Here is a 15,782-nt window from a genome sequence, read left to right as displayed (position 1 = left end):
GGGTTCATAGCAGTCGCGAGCAGACGGCCTACTTCAAGTAAACTTTCGTCTTCCGTCTGTTAGGGCGAGAAAGAAGAAATAAAAAAGAATTTCCGAAAGCCTGACCTAGATCAGCGAATTTTGGTTGTTTTTCTCACAACTGGGACTAAAATAAAAATCTATCGCGCAAAAACATTGATGCAATGTTCCTCCTCATTTGTATGCTGTGCAAGCACGGCAGCACATTTACCGCAAACACGCTTAAATCAGAGCAGCAAAAAACGCTTTAATGTTAAGCAGTTTCACTGAAAACATACAGAACATGAATGGCTCAGACTGCATAATATGGGAATGTGTAAACACAGGCACAGTCTCTTTGGGGAATATTGTGATGTGGTTTACGGAGGGGTGTGGCATCGTTTTGGAGGGGGTATAAATATGACTCCCTCTAGTCCGCTGGCCTGCTCCTGCAGGGCCTCCCGATTCGCCCGACGTGCCACCTCCAGCTCCCCCAGGAGAAAGGCCTCCCTGGCCCTAAGCTCCTGGATCACTTCAGAAGCCTGCAGCTTTCCTGGCGGCTCTGGCCCATGAGGGGTGTGTTTGCTGGGCTCAAGCTTCGGGTGGTGTGGTGCGGGGCGGCCCCGGACGTGAAGGCAAGGGATGAAGCCGTTGTCTACGGAGGCTGGGGTGGAAGCAGCGGAGAAGCCTTGCAGCCTCGTGACGACTTGTCTGTCATCTTCCAGGAATTTGCCGTCGGAGTCTGCGGCTGGGCTGGTGCTGTGGCGTCTGCCCTGCTGGAGATATAAGCACAGGGCCCGTTGGTTTGTGTGTCTCTTCAAGTGGGAGAAAATAAACACTGGAGCACAGAGGCTTGAAAGTACAAGGAAAAAAAAAAAACAGAAAAGTACTGTTTGTGGGTCACATAAAAAACTAGACTAAATACAGCAACATCCACTTCTTTCTAGGCTGTTTGTGTTTGTGTCTGTATCTTTATCTCTCTCTGTGTGTGTGTTCACACCAATTTGTAAGCCTAGGCCTCTGAAAGGAAATAACGATCGGAAGACTATGAGGATCGGTGGTAGAATTGCCTCAAGAGAAAATAGTTCTGTAATAACACCTCAGCCAACTATTGATCGTCCCTCACTGGACGGCCTGCTCAGTTTGTGGCTCTTCCGTTAAGCGTTTGTCCTTTCGAGCGTCCTACGGTGACAAGGGCTCGCTCAATCCCAAAAGGCTTTGAAGAGAGCAGTCTGAATAACGCCGGTTGACGTCACAGGTGTTTTAAAAAGGTCTCTCACTCAAAGAAGGGCACAAAGCCCACTTTCAAGAGGTTTCGGTAACTTCTTGCCACGCAAGGCCCCTCAAAGGTCGTGAAGTTTCTGAAGCTCCGCAACTTTGCTGCAGTGCTATGGTAAGTGGTTAGCATTTGGAATGAGACGTGTCTGGGAGGCATGTCTGCTAGTGTGCGGTGTTCGTCTCAGTGAAATCAAAGGATGGAGCAGACTGTGCCACTGATGATCTTTAACTGCATTTTCATCCTCCCCTCTGGCCAGGAGCTGTGTACAACCTACCTTAAATGGAACCTTTTTCCTGACCTTCAACACCTACGCAGTCTCATCAAAAAGACAGACAGACAGAAATCTGAGAGCTAGTCTACAATAGGCCACTCCTTTGGCAAACAAAGTGAACCCAATGGCATTGTTTTAGCTACTAATCCATTTTTTTAAAACGTAGCTATTTCATATATTTGTCCAAACCGTGATGCCTCGGGAATGTCTGAAATTAGCAGATTACATCTTTTGTTGGCTTTTGGTACACACATTGCTCAGCTCATTTCAGGACATGGATAGGATAACCTGAGGATCAAAATAGCTGCTCTTAATGGTCAACTTTGGTCATGCAGAACCTGGAATGACCGCAGAGTGCGGTAGTGGAGCGACGCTAGACTACCTGTGGCTCTAAAGAAAGTAAGTAGTCTAATTAAGTCTAGAAAAAGTTTAATAAAAGGTGACCTCATTAGGTTGGCAGTCTGATCTGCCTTTGAAAGAACTTTCTTTGAACTGTCATTAACCCAGCAACTGACTGTGTGCACGTTTTATGACTATGCATTATGCATCGAACAGGAACAAAAAAACTACTGATGTGTACTGGACTGTATGACACACCATACACATCATCCAAAAAAATAAAAAGAGCCCTTGCCAGTCGCCTCCTAATTAGTGTCTAGTGTACTCACAGAAAATCAACACTGCCAGCGCTGCCAACATCAAAGCCAGGAACCTCCTCAATTACCTGCCCACCGTGGCCGCGTCTGGGCGATGACCCGTCTCGCCTGGCCTGTAGGGACGTCTGGGTCTGCAGCCGGAGCGCTTCCAGGCGCTCCTGCGTCCTCCTGACCCAGTCCCCGCCGGAGCAGCTGCCCTGGGCGGGGAAGGGCCCCGCAGGCCCCCCAGGCCCCCCTGGTGTTGGTGCAGTGTCCTCCTCACAAGGGTCTGCTGACTGGCTATCAATCACACTCTCCTGCACAGGAACACAAACACACACACACACACACACACACACACACTTTGAGTGTGGGGTGGGGTGGGATGCCAACACAAGAAAGTGGAACATTGCAGAAACTTTTGTAAAGATTTCAGTTCTCAAAGTTGACATCTATGAATGTTAATATTGCCGATCTGTTTATCACTGTCAAATGTCGATGGATTATACTGCAGCAACAAAGTTAAAAGTTAAAAGAGCTTGTCTAGTACCCAGTCAAGGCTTCTTCTGTACACAGGATTGCATACTGATAAGCAAACCATGCTTATCGTATTTGCTTTTCAAGCCGTTTCTGTAAGGGAACAATATACTGAAATGCACACATACACTGACAAACTAATAGAACAAAATCTCAAATAAACAAGGTTAACTGGAAATCTAGTTACACATACAGTATAACTACTGCCCTGCTAAACACAAAACTGTGGAACATAGACAGAGTGAGAGTCAAAAAACAGAACTGACCATTTTGTAAAAACAGGGAAAACAAAGGTCTGAAACTTTTACACCAACCCAGTCCATCCTGTGTCTCCGTATGGTCACCGCATTTAATGGACAACACAGGAGAGTGTACTTTAGGAACATTGTCTGTTCCTGCCCATCTGTTCCAACCCTTGTTAATCAAGCCCATTACAGCAACATCATCCTACATTATCACTGATGAACAGTACGATAATTAGCGCTAATACGACTAATCATAATTCTGCAATATTGCAGACCCTATTTCGTCATGTGTTTGGCAGTAAGACCTCTGCAAGACTCATCAATTTGGACGTGGTGCAGTATAGAAGAATCAATATTTAGCAACGTCACTATTTGGTGTAATGGAAGTGATGTAATGTTTGGTTGTAAGTAAGATCACTATTTGGCAGTAATTGCACCGCGAGTAGGGTCACTTTTTGACAGGGTGGTTGAGCAGTGATCAGGCTTGCCTCTGGCAGTGGCTAGGGGGGGCTTTAGGGGCTTATTAGACTGAGGCGCTGCAAAAGAGAAAGGTTTCTGGCAGAGCGGTGGACTGTAAGGGTCAATGATGTCCTGCCCTGTGCTAACTCATCCAGGCTAGTTAGTCTTCCTGCTGGCCCTGAGACCCATGATGTTCTGTAGATATCACAAAATCTGTGTGTGTTGAGTCTGTGTATGTGAGTGAGTGTGAGTGTGTGTGTGTGTGTGTGTGTGTGTGTGTGTGTGTGTGTTGAGTCTGTGCATGTGAGTGAGTGTGTGTGTGTGTGTGTGTGTGTGTGTTGAGTCTGTGTATGTGAGTGAGTGTGTGAGTGTGTGAGTGTGTGAGAGAGAGAGTGTGTACACACACACAAACTCATACTAATGTAATACACAGATTGAACTGATCACTTTATGTCCTCTAGTGTGTGTGTGCAATCGCTGAGCAGCTCGTGCGGGCCTATCTGTGACAGACTACCTGTGTAATTGCGGTTCCCTGGGAAGGATATCGATCGCTCTCTGTCTAGACCTGCCCGAGTTTCATCAGACGGCCGCGCTGTGTGTGGGCCAGACACTTACACTAGTCTTCGACTGGAGAACACTCATCATAGAGCCGCCAACTCCGCTCGATTCTCCGAGACGTCTCACGGCTGAGTGGAACAGGGCCCGCTGTTCCACCGACCACCGTCCAGACGGGCCTGGGAGACTGAATGGACATCTTCATTCTTTCAGCACACTCAGTTTGGTAGGGCAGCTAAAGCAACTTGGCGTAAAAGTGAGGTGTTCATTCTAGCAGTATGCATGTTCCCTGGCAAACCAAACTGATAACCTTAGGGTGGTGAGGCATGGGGCAACATTTTCAGCAAGGTTGCCACATAATCACATGACTGTTCATTTCATGAATGCAACAAGTTTCCCACTAATGATTTAAGTTTTCCAGATATAAAAAAAATTTAAACCAATTTTAGGTGGAAACATGTACAAACAACATCACTCTGAACCGCTAACCATCAATAATGCTCCAGAAGTCCCTAGTGGTGTACCACGCAACCTTCAGAGTTAGCATCTCCTGACTAGCAGCTCTGACAGAAATACTACACACATGGTTTCATGTTCGCCCTTGCTCTTCAAACACGAGAGATGCGTCACTGCGAGGTTGCGAGACTGTGTGATGAGACCACCTGGGCTCTTGTTGCATGCGTCATCCAAAGGTGGAAAAAACCCATCAGGACAGAAATAACACCATTTATAGAGTATATTAGAGCTACGGGAGATTTTTTTCTTTTTTATTCAGCTTTATTTGCGCCACTTCCTTTTCTCGTGCAATTAGAAAACAAATGGCCTCTTAGTTGGGACGGGAGCTCTGCCAAAGGGCAGGCGTGTGATGGCTGTCCGTGGCGCTCTGGACTACCATGACGACGAGCTCACTCGCTCGCTGAGCAATTCTCCCTTCGCCGAAAGCTTACGGAATGTCTCTCAGAGGTCCAGTGGAGAGTCTGGCATTCGTTTGTACAGTTGTTTAAGGGAAAAAACTAAACAACACAACACAGAACAAAACAAAACAAAACAAAAGAAAGCCCCGGGTGGCTGTTTAATTTGGAGTAACTGGCATTTCTACCGTCACAAAAATTCCCCAATTATTCAATCAGGACTCCAAGAGGTGCGAGAATTGCTTCTGCTGCCAAAGAAAAGAGAACCCCTACGGTAGCCTCCCGCCACCCCGCCTTACAACTTCATCTCAAATTGGACTCCAGCCAGAGGGAGTTTCAGAGTGAGAGAGATTAAAAGAGAAAGTCTGTCTCACTCTCTCTCTCCCTCACTGTGTGTGTGTGTGTGTGTGTGTGTGTGTGTGTGTGTTGTGTGTGTCAGGACGTCAATAGCAACTGTAAACACTACTAACTAGATTATATTCAAGTCTGGAATCTTACACTTTTAAAATCTTCCGTTCTCCACATGTTACGGAGCATTCCGGAAATACCCGCGCCTCCTCCCCCCCTCCCTCACCCCCCCACCTCTGCATCCCTTTTTGCTGACAGCGAACTGCATCAGACAGCAGCATTTTTGAAAAGGCCATCAAACCTGTGAGTGACTGCCAGAGCCAACGCAATCAGCCTGTAAATCATTGAAACCTATTAGCACGGATGCCAAGTAGCCAAATGATCCAAACCGAGAGGCTCTCCGTAATGAGCACGGCTCGACAATAATGAAAATGAACGGGGAGAGAGACTCACCATCCAGCGCCAGAACAAAGGTTCCAGAACCTTCCACTGTAAGTAGGCCTCCAGCAGGTGATTAACTCGTTTTGTGTTCTCCAACTCCTGACAGACAGACAAATAAAAATGAAGCGGAGGGATTTCAATCGAGCAAAATGAAGCAAAGGGATTTAATCTTTCAGTCAAAAATGCCCAGACAAAAACAAGTCAATAGCACAAATACACAAATGTCCCGAATTAAATACCTGTTGGCTACTGTGGTAACTCCTCTAGTATCATTTGCTCTATACAACTGTTTAAAAAAAAATCCAACGATTTGTGTTCCCAAAACACAAATCCTTCAGTTTCTTTTTCAGGAGGAAAGAGTTAATGATTACCTACTTGTCTGCTTATCGATGCTAGGCTGCTGTGAGCAGTATCATTCACCTGGGTAGTCGAGCATTGTGTAGCACTTCATACATGACACATTGACTGTCTCTGTGTGTGTGTGTGTGTGTGTGTGTGTGTGTGTGTGTGTGTGTGTGTGTGTGTGTGTGTGTGTGTGTGTGTGTGTGTGTGTGTGTGTGTGTGTGTAGACACAATTGCTCGGCTGGGCTCTGCGTGCGCAGCACTTGTGTCTCTCCACCCGAGTGCCCGCTGGGCTTTGAAAGCGCACCTTCTCTCCTATTTGTTTTGCTTTTCCGGTCCGTTTGCCGTGCAGGCTCAGCAGTTGTCCTGCCACCCCCTGTCCTACCCTACCCCTCCACACACACACACACACACACACACACACACACACACACACACACACACACACACACACACACACACACACACACACACACACACACACACACACACACACACACACACACACACACACACACACACACACACACACACACACACACACACACACACACACACACACACACACACACACACACACACACGCCAAACAGTTCAGAGGCTGACACATCTCCTCAGGGGGAGCAGTATTCTAGGAGGAGTGAGGGTGGAGGGGGGGGGTCAGGGGTGGGGGGCACTCAGTGTGATGGCTCACGTCTCTGCCAGCTGAGGGGCAGCATGAGAGGATGGGGATGGGTTGGCTGAGGGGGGGGGGTTCCAACCCCCCCTGGAGCATATTGCCTATTAGACACACCAGGCAAGGGAGCCAGGCATTTATCTCTGTCTGTCTGTTTGCACATCCCATACCTGCGGCGCACTCCCAAGACAGTGGCGGACAGGCTTGGAAAACAGCTCAGCTCCAGCTGACACGCACAAACTCCCTCCTTCTCCTTCTCCTTCCCCTTCCCCTCTCCCTCTCTCTCTGTCTCTCTATCACTCTCTCTTTTTTTCTGTCTCTCCCTTGCTCTTTATCTCGCTCAAGTTTCAATCTCAGCTCCGTCTCCTCTGCGTATGAGGGACAGAAATAACCTCGCGTCTCATCGCTCACCCGGCTCATCCCGGGCCTCTGCGCCTCTCCTCGGCTCCCGTCTGAACAGCGCAGAGCAGTCGCGTCGCTCGCTTTTTCTGTGCCAGGTCAGAGCGTTAAGAAACACTCGCACAAAAGAGCGCCGTTCAGACTGAGTGCAAAAGGGGGGGGGGGGGGGGGGGAGAGCGTGTGCAAAGGTGAGAAGAGAGAGAAGAGAGAAGAGAGAGAAGTAGAAAGAGAGAGAGAGAGAGAGAGAGAGAGGGGAAATGAGAATGAGAGAGAGAGAGCATGAGAGAGAGAATGAGAAACGCTAGGCTTTTGACTTTCAAACATCGAGCCGCCTGCTCTTCAAAGCATCATGATACGCTGCCTGTCATTCAATGCCAGTTACAGGTGAAAAATGGGAAGACAGGGGAAAGGGGGGAGAGCGTATAATGGGGTAAGTGTGTGTGTGTGTGTGTGTGTGTGTGTGGTTGTGTGGGGAGGGGGGGGCTGTTTTGTGCCAAAAACAGAAAATGAAAAAGAACAGAGGCACCCAGCCTCAGGAATGCAGGTACGCTATTGGGAGAGAACAAACCGTGTCAGTTTGACAGGCAGTGTTTTTGGGCGCTCACCTTGCTAAGCGGACTAGCGTCGCTGGTGCCAAGCGCCGCGGAGCTCGGGGAGACAGGCCGGGAGCCCATGTCAGAGAGAACCTGCGGAGAGACCAGAGACGTTATGCATTATTCAGCTCCACCAGCTAGATACCTGCAGGACCTTTGAAAAACAGCTGCAACTAAATTGATTCCATTTCCTACACCCCCCCCCCCCCCCACACACACACACACACACACACTCTCTCACTCTCTCTCGCTCTCTCTCTCTCTCTCTACTCACTCTCCAATGATATTCATTTCAACCCATTTCACTGCATCATTCTGCTCTTAGGGGATGTACAGTACACCCCACACATGTAATGTGTATGCCCAAAGGCCGTTTTGAAAAACGATGTCTGCCCACCGGAGGCTGGGGGACTGGAGGAGGCAGAGAGACTGGGTGAATGCATTTTTGTTTGTTTTCCTGCTGTTTTTGCACAGCGGTCGAGATGGAGTGTATTCAACGGCTGGAGGCTTCCTGTCCCTACACCACCCCCACACCACCACCGCCACCACCACCCCCCGGCCCGCATCACCTCTACTCAGTCTCCTTCTTTTCTTCCCTCCGTTCTTTCAGTCCAGCGGCCTGCGCTTTTAACCTGTCATATTCATCAGCGGGCGGTGATGGATGGCCGATGGAGAGGGCTGCGGCGAAATCACTCAGGCTGAGACTGGGCGGCCAGGAAGAGAGGGGGGGGGGGGGGCAGTCAGGGGGAGAGTCGTCCGCGGAGACAGCCGCAGCACCTCTGGCCAGCCCCCCGAGTGACAGCGTGAGATTAACCTCCGCTCAGAGGCGGCCTTATCACTCAATCAGGCCCAATCACCACTGTCAAGAGGGACTGAACCAAGTGCTCGTTCTCACACACACACACACACACAGATACACACACACACACACACACACACACACACACACACCCTTGTGCAAGGATATGTATTCTGGAAAAGTGATTTCCAAACACAAACACATACACACACACACGCTGTGACAGAGCGCACCGCGTCTGTCACGCAAGCGGGCGCATTCCCGCCAGTAAGAACAATGGGAACCGAGTTTGCGCTTGAACACAAGACATTACATTCAGTAGACACATACAGGAGATTGAGAAATGAAATGTTGAAATGCATATGTTGAAAAGTAAGGAAGAACTATGTATTGTGCCTGTGTAGGATTCGAAGGAATATTGGTTAGGCCATGCGCTAAACATGGCTATTAGCGGCTGATGCAAGGCATAATGTCGGGTCAGTTGTGGCGGGTTTCGTGCGCGCAGAAACCGTTGCGACTGTGCCAATGTTTGTCTGTGTATTGTGTCTTGGTATTGTGTATGGTTGACCTTACCTGATGTCTAGTTTACCTGTCTTCCGGGGTGCGACAAGAGTGTCGGAGGTGAGACCCAGTTAAAGGGACGGGGCGCGCTCCCATAAGGGAAGCGCTCATGGAGACAGGGGTGTTTCTGTAGTTTTGTTTTATTTGTTATTTTGGGGGACTGTAGCCAAGGAGTTATGATTACATAGGAAGGTTGTCTAGTAATGTATTGCGCTTGTTTAGTATCTAGCCTAAGAGGATACGTTATTGCGTTAATTGATTGTGTGCTGTGTTTGGTTCGCGCCAATAGTATTTAAGAGTATTGGGCGCTTCATTCGGGAGATGGGCCTCTGCCGTGAGAGGGCACATTGTCTCGGTCAGAGTATGGGTACGTAAAGGGCCTATAGCTTTAGTGGGCATTGTCCCATGTTTGTGTTTTTCGTTTGATCAGTGTTTTCTTTTTGTTTATGTCTAATGTCTAACCTACCGGTAGCTTAATAAAAAAAAAAGGAAGTTTTTCTTCTACTTTTGCATTCCGACCTGAGTCTCTCCATCTGCACGGACACATTATCACATTTGGTGGCAGCGGAAAACAACAACTGTGTCTAAGACCAGGCGGAAATGTCAAAGGAGAGATGGTTCCAAAAGCACAAGAAGAAAGGTGACCGGACCGAGGCGAAAAGCGTTGGTGACCAGACGCAAGGCGAGGAGGGGGAAACGCTCAACAATTTGCCCTCCTGCAAGGCGAAGGCCAGCAAGAAAGGCAGGAGAGAGGAGGAGGACTCTCCACGTCGGCGCCAGTGTCCAGAGCCCAAGTCCAGCGCTAGGTATGCCGAGTTGGGATGGAGGGCCAGCGACAAAGAGGGCGGCAGCAGCAGCGGCAGGTCTGATGGCAGCGCCTACTCCGGCAGCAGCAGCAACAGCGGCAGGTCTGATGGCAGCGCCTACTCCAGCTGCAACAGCGGCAGGTCTGATGGCAGCGCCTACTCCAGCAGCAGCAGCGGCAGGGCCAACGGCAGCATCTACTAGCAGCAGCGGTGGAGACGACAACGGCTCCAGCGGCAACAGCAGGGGTTCAAGCTGCGGCAGTGACTGCTCCAGCGGCAACAACAGGGGCCTTTCAGTGGCTCGATCAGAGCATGGACACAAACGCACGGGTAACTCGAGGGTAGTCCCTGCAGCCGTACAGGTTTGGTGTGCGGTACAGGGCCGGGGTCGAGAATGTGACTGCGGACTACCTGTCTAGGGTCTTCGGGGACGAAGACTCTTGAGGTGGGGGGTTATGTGACAGAGCGCACCGCGTCTGTCACGCAAGCGGGCGCATTCCCGCCAGTAAGAACAATGGGAACCGAGTTTGCGCTTGAACACAAGACATTACATTCAGTAGACACATACAGGAGATTGAGAAATGAAATGTTGAAATGCATATGTTGAAAAGTAAGGAAGAACTATGTATTGTGCCTGTGTAGGATTCGAAGGAATATTGGTTAGGCCATGCGCTAAACATGGCTATTAGCGGCTGATGCAAGGCATAATGTCGGGTCAGTTGTGGCGGGTTTCGTGCGCGCAGAAACCGTTGCGACTGTGCCAATGTTTGTCTGTGTATTGTGTCTTGGTATTGTGTATGGTTGACCTTACCTGATGTCTAGTTTACCTGTCTTCCGGGGTGCGACAAGAGTGTCGGAGGTGAGACCCAGTTAAAGGGACGGGGCGCGCTCCCATAAGGGAAGCGCTCATGGAGACAGGGGTGTTTCTGTAGTTTTGTTTTATTTGTTATTTTGGGGGACTGTAGCCAAGGAGTTATGATTACATAGGAAGGTTGTCTAGTAATGTATTGCGCTTGTTTAGTATCTAGCCTAAGAGGATACGTTATTGCGTTAATTGATTGTGTGCTGTGTTTGGTTCGCGCCAATAGTATTTAAGAGTATTGGGCGCTTCATTCGGGAGATGGGCCTCTGCCGTGAGAGGGCACATTGTCTCGGTCAGAGTATGGGTACGTAAAGGGCCTATAGCTTTAGTGGGCATTGTCCCATGTTTGTGTTTTTCGTTTGATCAGTGTTTTCTTTTTGTTTATGTCTAATGTCTAACCTACCGGTAGCTTAATAAAAAAAAAAGGAAGTTTTTCTTCTACTTTTGCATTCCGACCTGAGTCTCTCCATCTGCACGGACACATTATCACACACGCATACATACATACAACACTCAGCCAATGAGCACATTTGTGTGTACATATTCACACGTGTAAATACTCCCTTTCCATACTTTAATTGGCCGTAGGTGATTGCTGGCTGACAAGCGTGTGTGGGAGTCGGGCCACCACGAGCAGCCATATCTAGGCTGCCGGCGGAGACAAAGGACGCGCATGACAATTTTCTGGAACTGGATTTGCTGGCTGAAGCCAAAGGAGGATTAATCAGTTCCATTCAACACGTCGCTACGGAACAGGCCCCCTTGTAAAGCTATGCAAGCCTATGGGGGTTTTCCATCCATCCATTTGCATTCACATAAATCGTTTTAACTGGAATTTAATGTGTAAATAACATACGGTACTAGCGACTAAATCTGTACCCAAAGGTGGCCTCAAAAATGGTGGGCTTAACTGTGAGGTGGGAGTGAAATGAGAAATGGCGTCTTATAAAAAAAGGGCTTCCATGGAAAAAAAGGCTTACCTGAAAATCCAGCTCAGGTGTTACATTTCGCCTTGCAAATGTATTTCATCTAATCTCAAAAAAAAAAAATGGATGGATGGATTTGACATTCACTTTAAGTCATTATACAGAGTGGACTTCTAGGTAAGTGTGTGTGTGTGTGTGTATGTGTGTGTGTGTGTGTGTGTGTGTGTGTGTGTGTGTGTGTGTGTGTGTGTGTGTGTGTGTGTGTGTGTGTTCTCTATTCGCCAATCTTCAACCATATGGCAGTCCGATACAGTTCTGAGGGGTTTTCCCCCATTTCCTGTAGCCCCTGGGTTTGCATCTCTACTCTGGGGGATTTGGACTCTCGTCCACCCCACTCCCTCCACCTCCACCTCTCATGGGAGATCCAGGCTCCGCTTCCCCCGGTAACGTATCTCAGCTAAAAGGTCCTGTGTCCCAAGGTGTGCAAAAATAACTTCGCTGCACTTTAAGCTGCCCTGCATGAGAGCTCTTGCTAATTAACTGAGCCTATATGCAAATGCAAGGGTACTGCATGTCTAGGGAAGGTATCGCATTAGGCGTTGGCCCCTGGAAAACTTGCCTTGTGGATGAGTTTGGCCCTCTCCTCCTGGGCTGCTAGGAGGGATCTCCAGCGGTGCCGCAGCTTGCCGTGCTCCCACTGCAGACGCCGCAGGTCTCCGTCTCCGTCTCCGCCGGTGCCTCTGCAGACACACTCTTTGCCCTTGCCGCCCTCGCACAAATCCACCAGGGGAGCTCCAGGAATGCACACCTGAAAAGCGAAAAGCAAACACACACACACACACACACACACACACACACACACACAATGCTACATAATTGCTCCCCATGTAATCCTTTGTACTGTATGTCCGTTCTGGCTATATTTAGACTTCAATTATGTATAGTTGCATTTTCCAATAACTTAAAGGATAATTTGCCCCAGATTGATTTTTGCTGATGTATCATAACATGAACATACACTTAATTAACGTCCTAAACCCTGAGGCACAACATGCATTTTCTGTACATCTTCCGAACGAGCCAAGTCAGTCACAACATACTCTACAAATCAATGCTGCCATCAACTGGTCAAGTATGGAATGACATTTTGCTACTATACATTCATTTGTGTACAATGTGCTACTACTATACAACATGCGTTATGGTCAGCTACAGTATATGGTGGGTGGCACAAAGTCTAAGGGAAGGGATGGGATTCTTCTGCTGATTTAAGGATGCTTGATTCATCATTTCCAACTGTTCCAGTCCAGTAGAAAAAAGCTAAATAGTATTGGTTTTGGTATTGCTATTGGTATTGATTACAGTAATGCACAGATAAAACCACAGAGCAAATCATGTTATAGATTTATGTATCAACAGACACCGTACAAAATATCGTACACCGTACATTCACTAAAGCAGCAAGATTCTTTCTTCTCTAATCTGGTCTCAGCATGGGTAAGAAGACATAAAAGAGGATTTGTTTACCCAGAAGGCTATTTCTGGACAGAAAAAAAAGCCAGTCTTAGGTTCTATTCCACATTGTTCTACAATTCTCCATGAATATGGTGCGTGGTGCCATCCACTGCAATGCGGGCAACCAGGAACACAAGGCCAGCCTCAGTCTCACCTGAGCAGGAGGCACTGCCAGAGGCTGCATCTGCAGCACTCTTTCTCCCAGCAGGAACTCCAGGAGGCTCCCGGACGACAGCATCCAGCCGAAGGCCAAAAGCAGCTCTCGGCTCCCCACTGCGTCTCCACAGCAACTGCCAGCCTGCGGGGCCACCACCCAACGGGCGCCATATCCACAATGCCACAGTGCGCTCCTCACAAACCAGGCCTTGGCGCCTTCAAAGTACAACATCACATAAATAGCGTGACCCACCAGGTGCACCTAAGAGGGGCAGGCCTGAGGGACACACTGAATGGATATTAAGTAACAGTAGGCTGTGCTGTATATTATGGTCTTTGAATTGGGGCTCCTTTGTTCTGCCTACAAATCATTTAAAGACAGAAAAACCACAGACAGGTCAACAACTTACCTGGACGTGAGTGCTGACATTTGCACTCTAATTGCACTGCTTTCACGAGAAGGTTATGTAGCAAGTCCCACATATTCTGCACCTGTGAGGCGAATAATCTGTTATGACCACTTACAGTGGCATAGGCCTAGTTTCTATTCAACACAAATATTGGCTTTCAGAATATTTGCTTTCAGATGGCTGGCACTTTGGCTACCTCGGCATGGAAAAATGCACTTTGGCTACCTCGAAAACATACACCGATTTACAAAGGTGTTACAGACTCAGACATACGCACAGGCTAGGCTACTGACGTTTGATAAACTTCTGTAACATTAGGCCACTCCACTGTACAACTGGTATGTTTACTGTACAACTGTAGTGCACAACAACTTACCACATCGTGTTTGTTGAATTTTGCCCGTCTGAAAGTTTCAGCACATGGAACAGAATCAAACTCAAGAGCAGAGAGGAACTTTATAAGTCCTTCGATTACCTCTTTTGCTTTTACGCTCTTTTCTCGCTGCATGTTGTCAAGAATAAATGTTTAATGTCCCCGATTGTTGTCATGGTGCATGTAAAATCTACATTTCCTGTAGGAAACAAAAGTTTTGATTGGACGGACGTCGGGGAAGGACTTGATAGATATGTTAGCAAACCAATGAAATAACTGAATGCTAAAGGAAAGGGATAGGCGGGACTTTCGTCACTTCCTACGCGCGCTAATTCGAGCCAAAGCCATATCGATGGCTTTGATTCGAGCCATTCATTTTTGTGAGGCAGTCAAGCCGTCTTCTCTGGTCATATTGACTTTGTCTGTGGCATTGAATAGACACTTAAGACTCTTCCCTCCTTGGGATGCTGCTGTTCATCTTGCATTTCCTTTCTAATCACTGAGCAAATTTCAAAGTGACCTAAATTATATCATAACAAGAACCTTTATGGTTCTCCTGATATCATGGATGGTCTGCATCCTAATGTGACATTATAGAATTATCTCTGTAAACACCAATTCGACTGTTAATGAGTCAGCAGAGACGTATCTATTGGCATAACACAACTCTGCAAATCAAGGTTGTTGTGCCAAATCTGTAGGCTACTAAGACAAGTAGCCTAAACTGCCTAACCAATCAAAGGTTAGTACAAAACAAAATGTGTGGGGTAAAAACTCTGAGGCAAAATACAATTTCAGTATTCTTTAATGAAATTAACACAATGTTATCATTTCAGTAATATTATAAAACATCTCCGTATATTAATTTATATAAACATGCCTAATAATTTAAAACAAAAGTAAAAAAAAAAATAATCTTACAAAACATTCATGTTTTTTTTTAACATACAAGATACACAAATTCTTCATGTATTTTAGTTTCCCTTTTGTGTGCTGCTGTGGTTCCTATTCACGCTAGGGAAAAGTACTTCAAAAGTGTAATCATACTTCTTGTGCTGTTATAACAATATTAGTCAAATCATCGCAATGCATACACGCAGAGTAAAAATTTGTATTCGTAAGCATACATGTTACCCTTTGGCTTCATGCTTTTCAGCATTCCCTGTCCACACAGTCAGAGTATGTGCCGTTGTCTATAACAGTGTCACGGATCGGAGTAACTAACATATTCGGCTCTGCAGTTTCTGTGCATCAGCGGGAGCATTTCTCACCCTGGGTATGTGCCTACATAGCTCATGTTGCTACAAACCGCGTGTAGGCCTGAAGCACCATTATGTCGCTGTGTAAATAATGGGCAGCTGCAGCCTGGAATGGATGGGCTTAGCATTTGGACTTGCTACTCTGACAGGACCAAAGGGTGACAGAGAGCTAGCCTCTCCCACTAATTGTCATGCATTCTGCAAACTCCACACTGACAGCTATAGTTCACCCTTTTAAAAATTCCAGAGTCGCACATCTTGATGTATTCTGCCACATGGGAATGTTTTTTTGTTTTTTTTGCTTATTAAAATGGTACCAGGTTGTCCAAGGAAGTACCCATACAAATGTAGTGACATTTTTAAGACGCCATTAAAACCGCCAGACATAACGTAGAATAATGCCGATGCTCTTCAAGTAACTAACATC

At 47.4% G+C, this 15,782-nt stretch overlaps 1 protein-coding gene across 2 annotated transcripts; it reads right to left on the bottom strand.

The window, feature by feature from the left end:
• Positions 1 to 245: 245 nt before the first annotated feature.
• tedc1 (tubulin epsilon and delta complex 1) lies at positions 246 to 14,312 on the bottom strand. 2 transcript variants are annotated; one of them, XM_062522833.1, is made up of 8 exons: positions 14,100 to 14,312; positions 13,724 to 13,805; positions 13,312 to 13,529; positions 12,262 to 12,450; positions 7,701 to 7,781; positions 5,691 to 5,777; positions 2,272 to 2,499; positions 246 to 770 (listed from the first exon to the last, which is right to left on the bottom strand). In XM_062522833.1, the coding sequence occupies exons 1-8, from the start codon at positions 14,229 to 14,231 to the stop codon at positions 378 to 380; spliced, it is 1,410 nt and encodes a 469-aa protein (XP_062378817.1). In that variant the 5' UTR covers positions 14,232 to 14,312; the 3' UTR covers positions 246 to 377. The 2 variants fall into 2 exon arrangements, with proteins under 2 accessions (XP_062378817.1, XP_062378816.1); XM_062522832.1 differs by having other exon boundaries at positions 246 to 773; positions 14,100 to 14,311.
• Positions 14,313 to 15,782: the final 1,470 nt, after the last annotated feature.

Source organism: Sardina pilchardus, chromosome 20 (genome assembly GCF_963854185.1).
Source record: "Sardina pilchardus chromosome 20, fSarPil1.1, whole genome shotgun sequence".
NCBI lineage: Eukaryota > Metazoa > Chordata > Actinopteri > Clupeiformes > Clupeidae > Sardina > Sardina pilchardus.
This window is presented reverse-complemented; position numbering and strand designations above follow the sequence as displayed.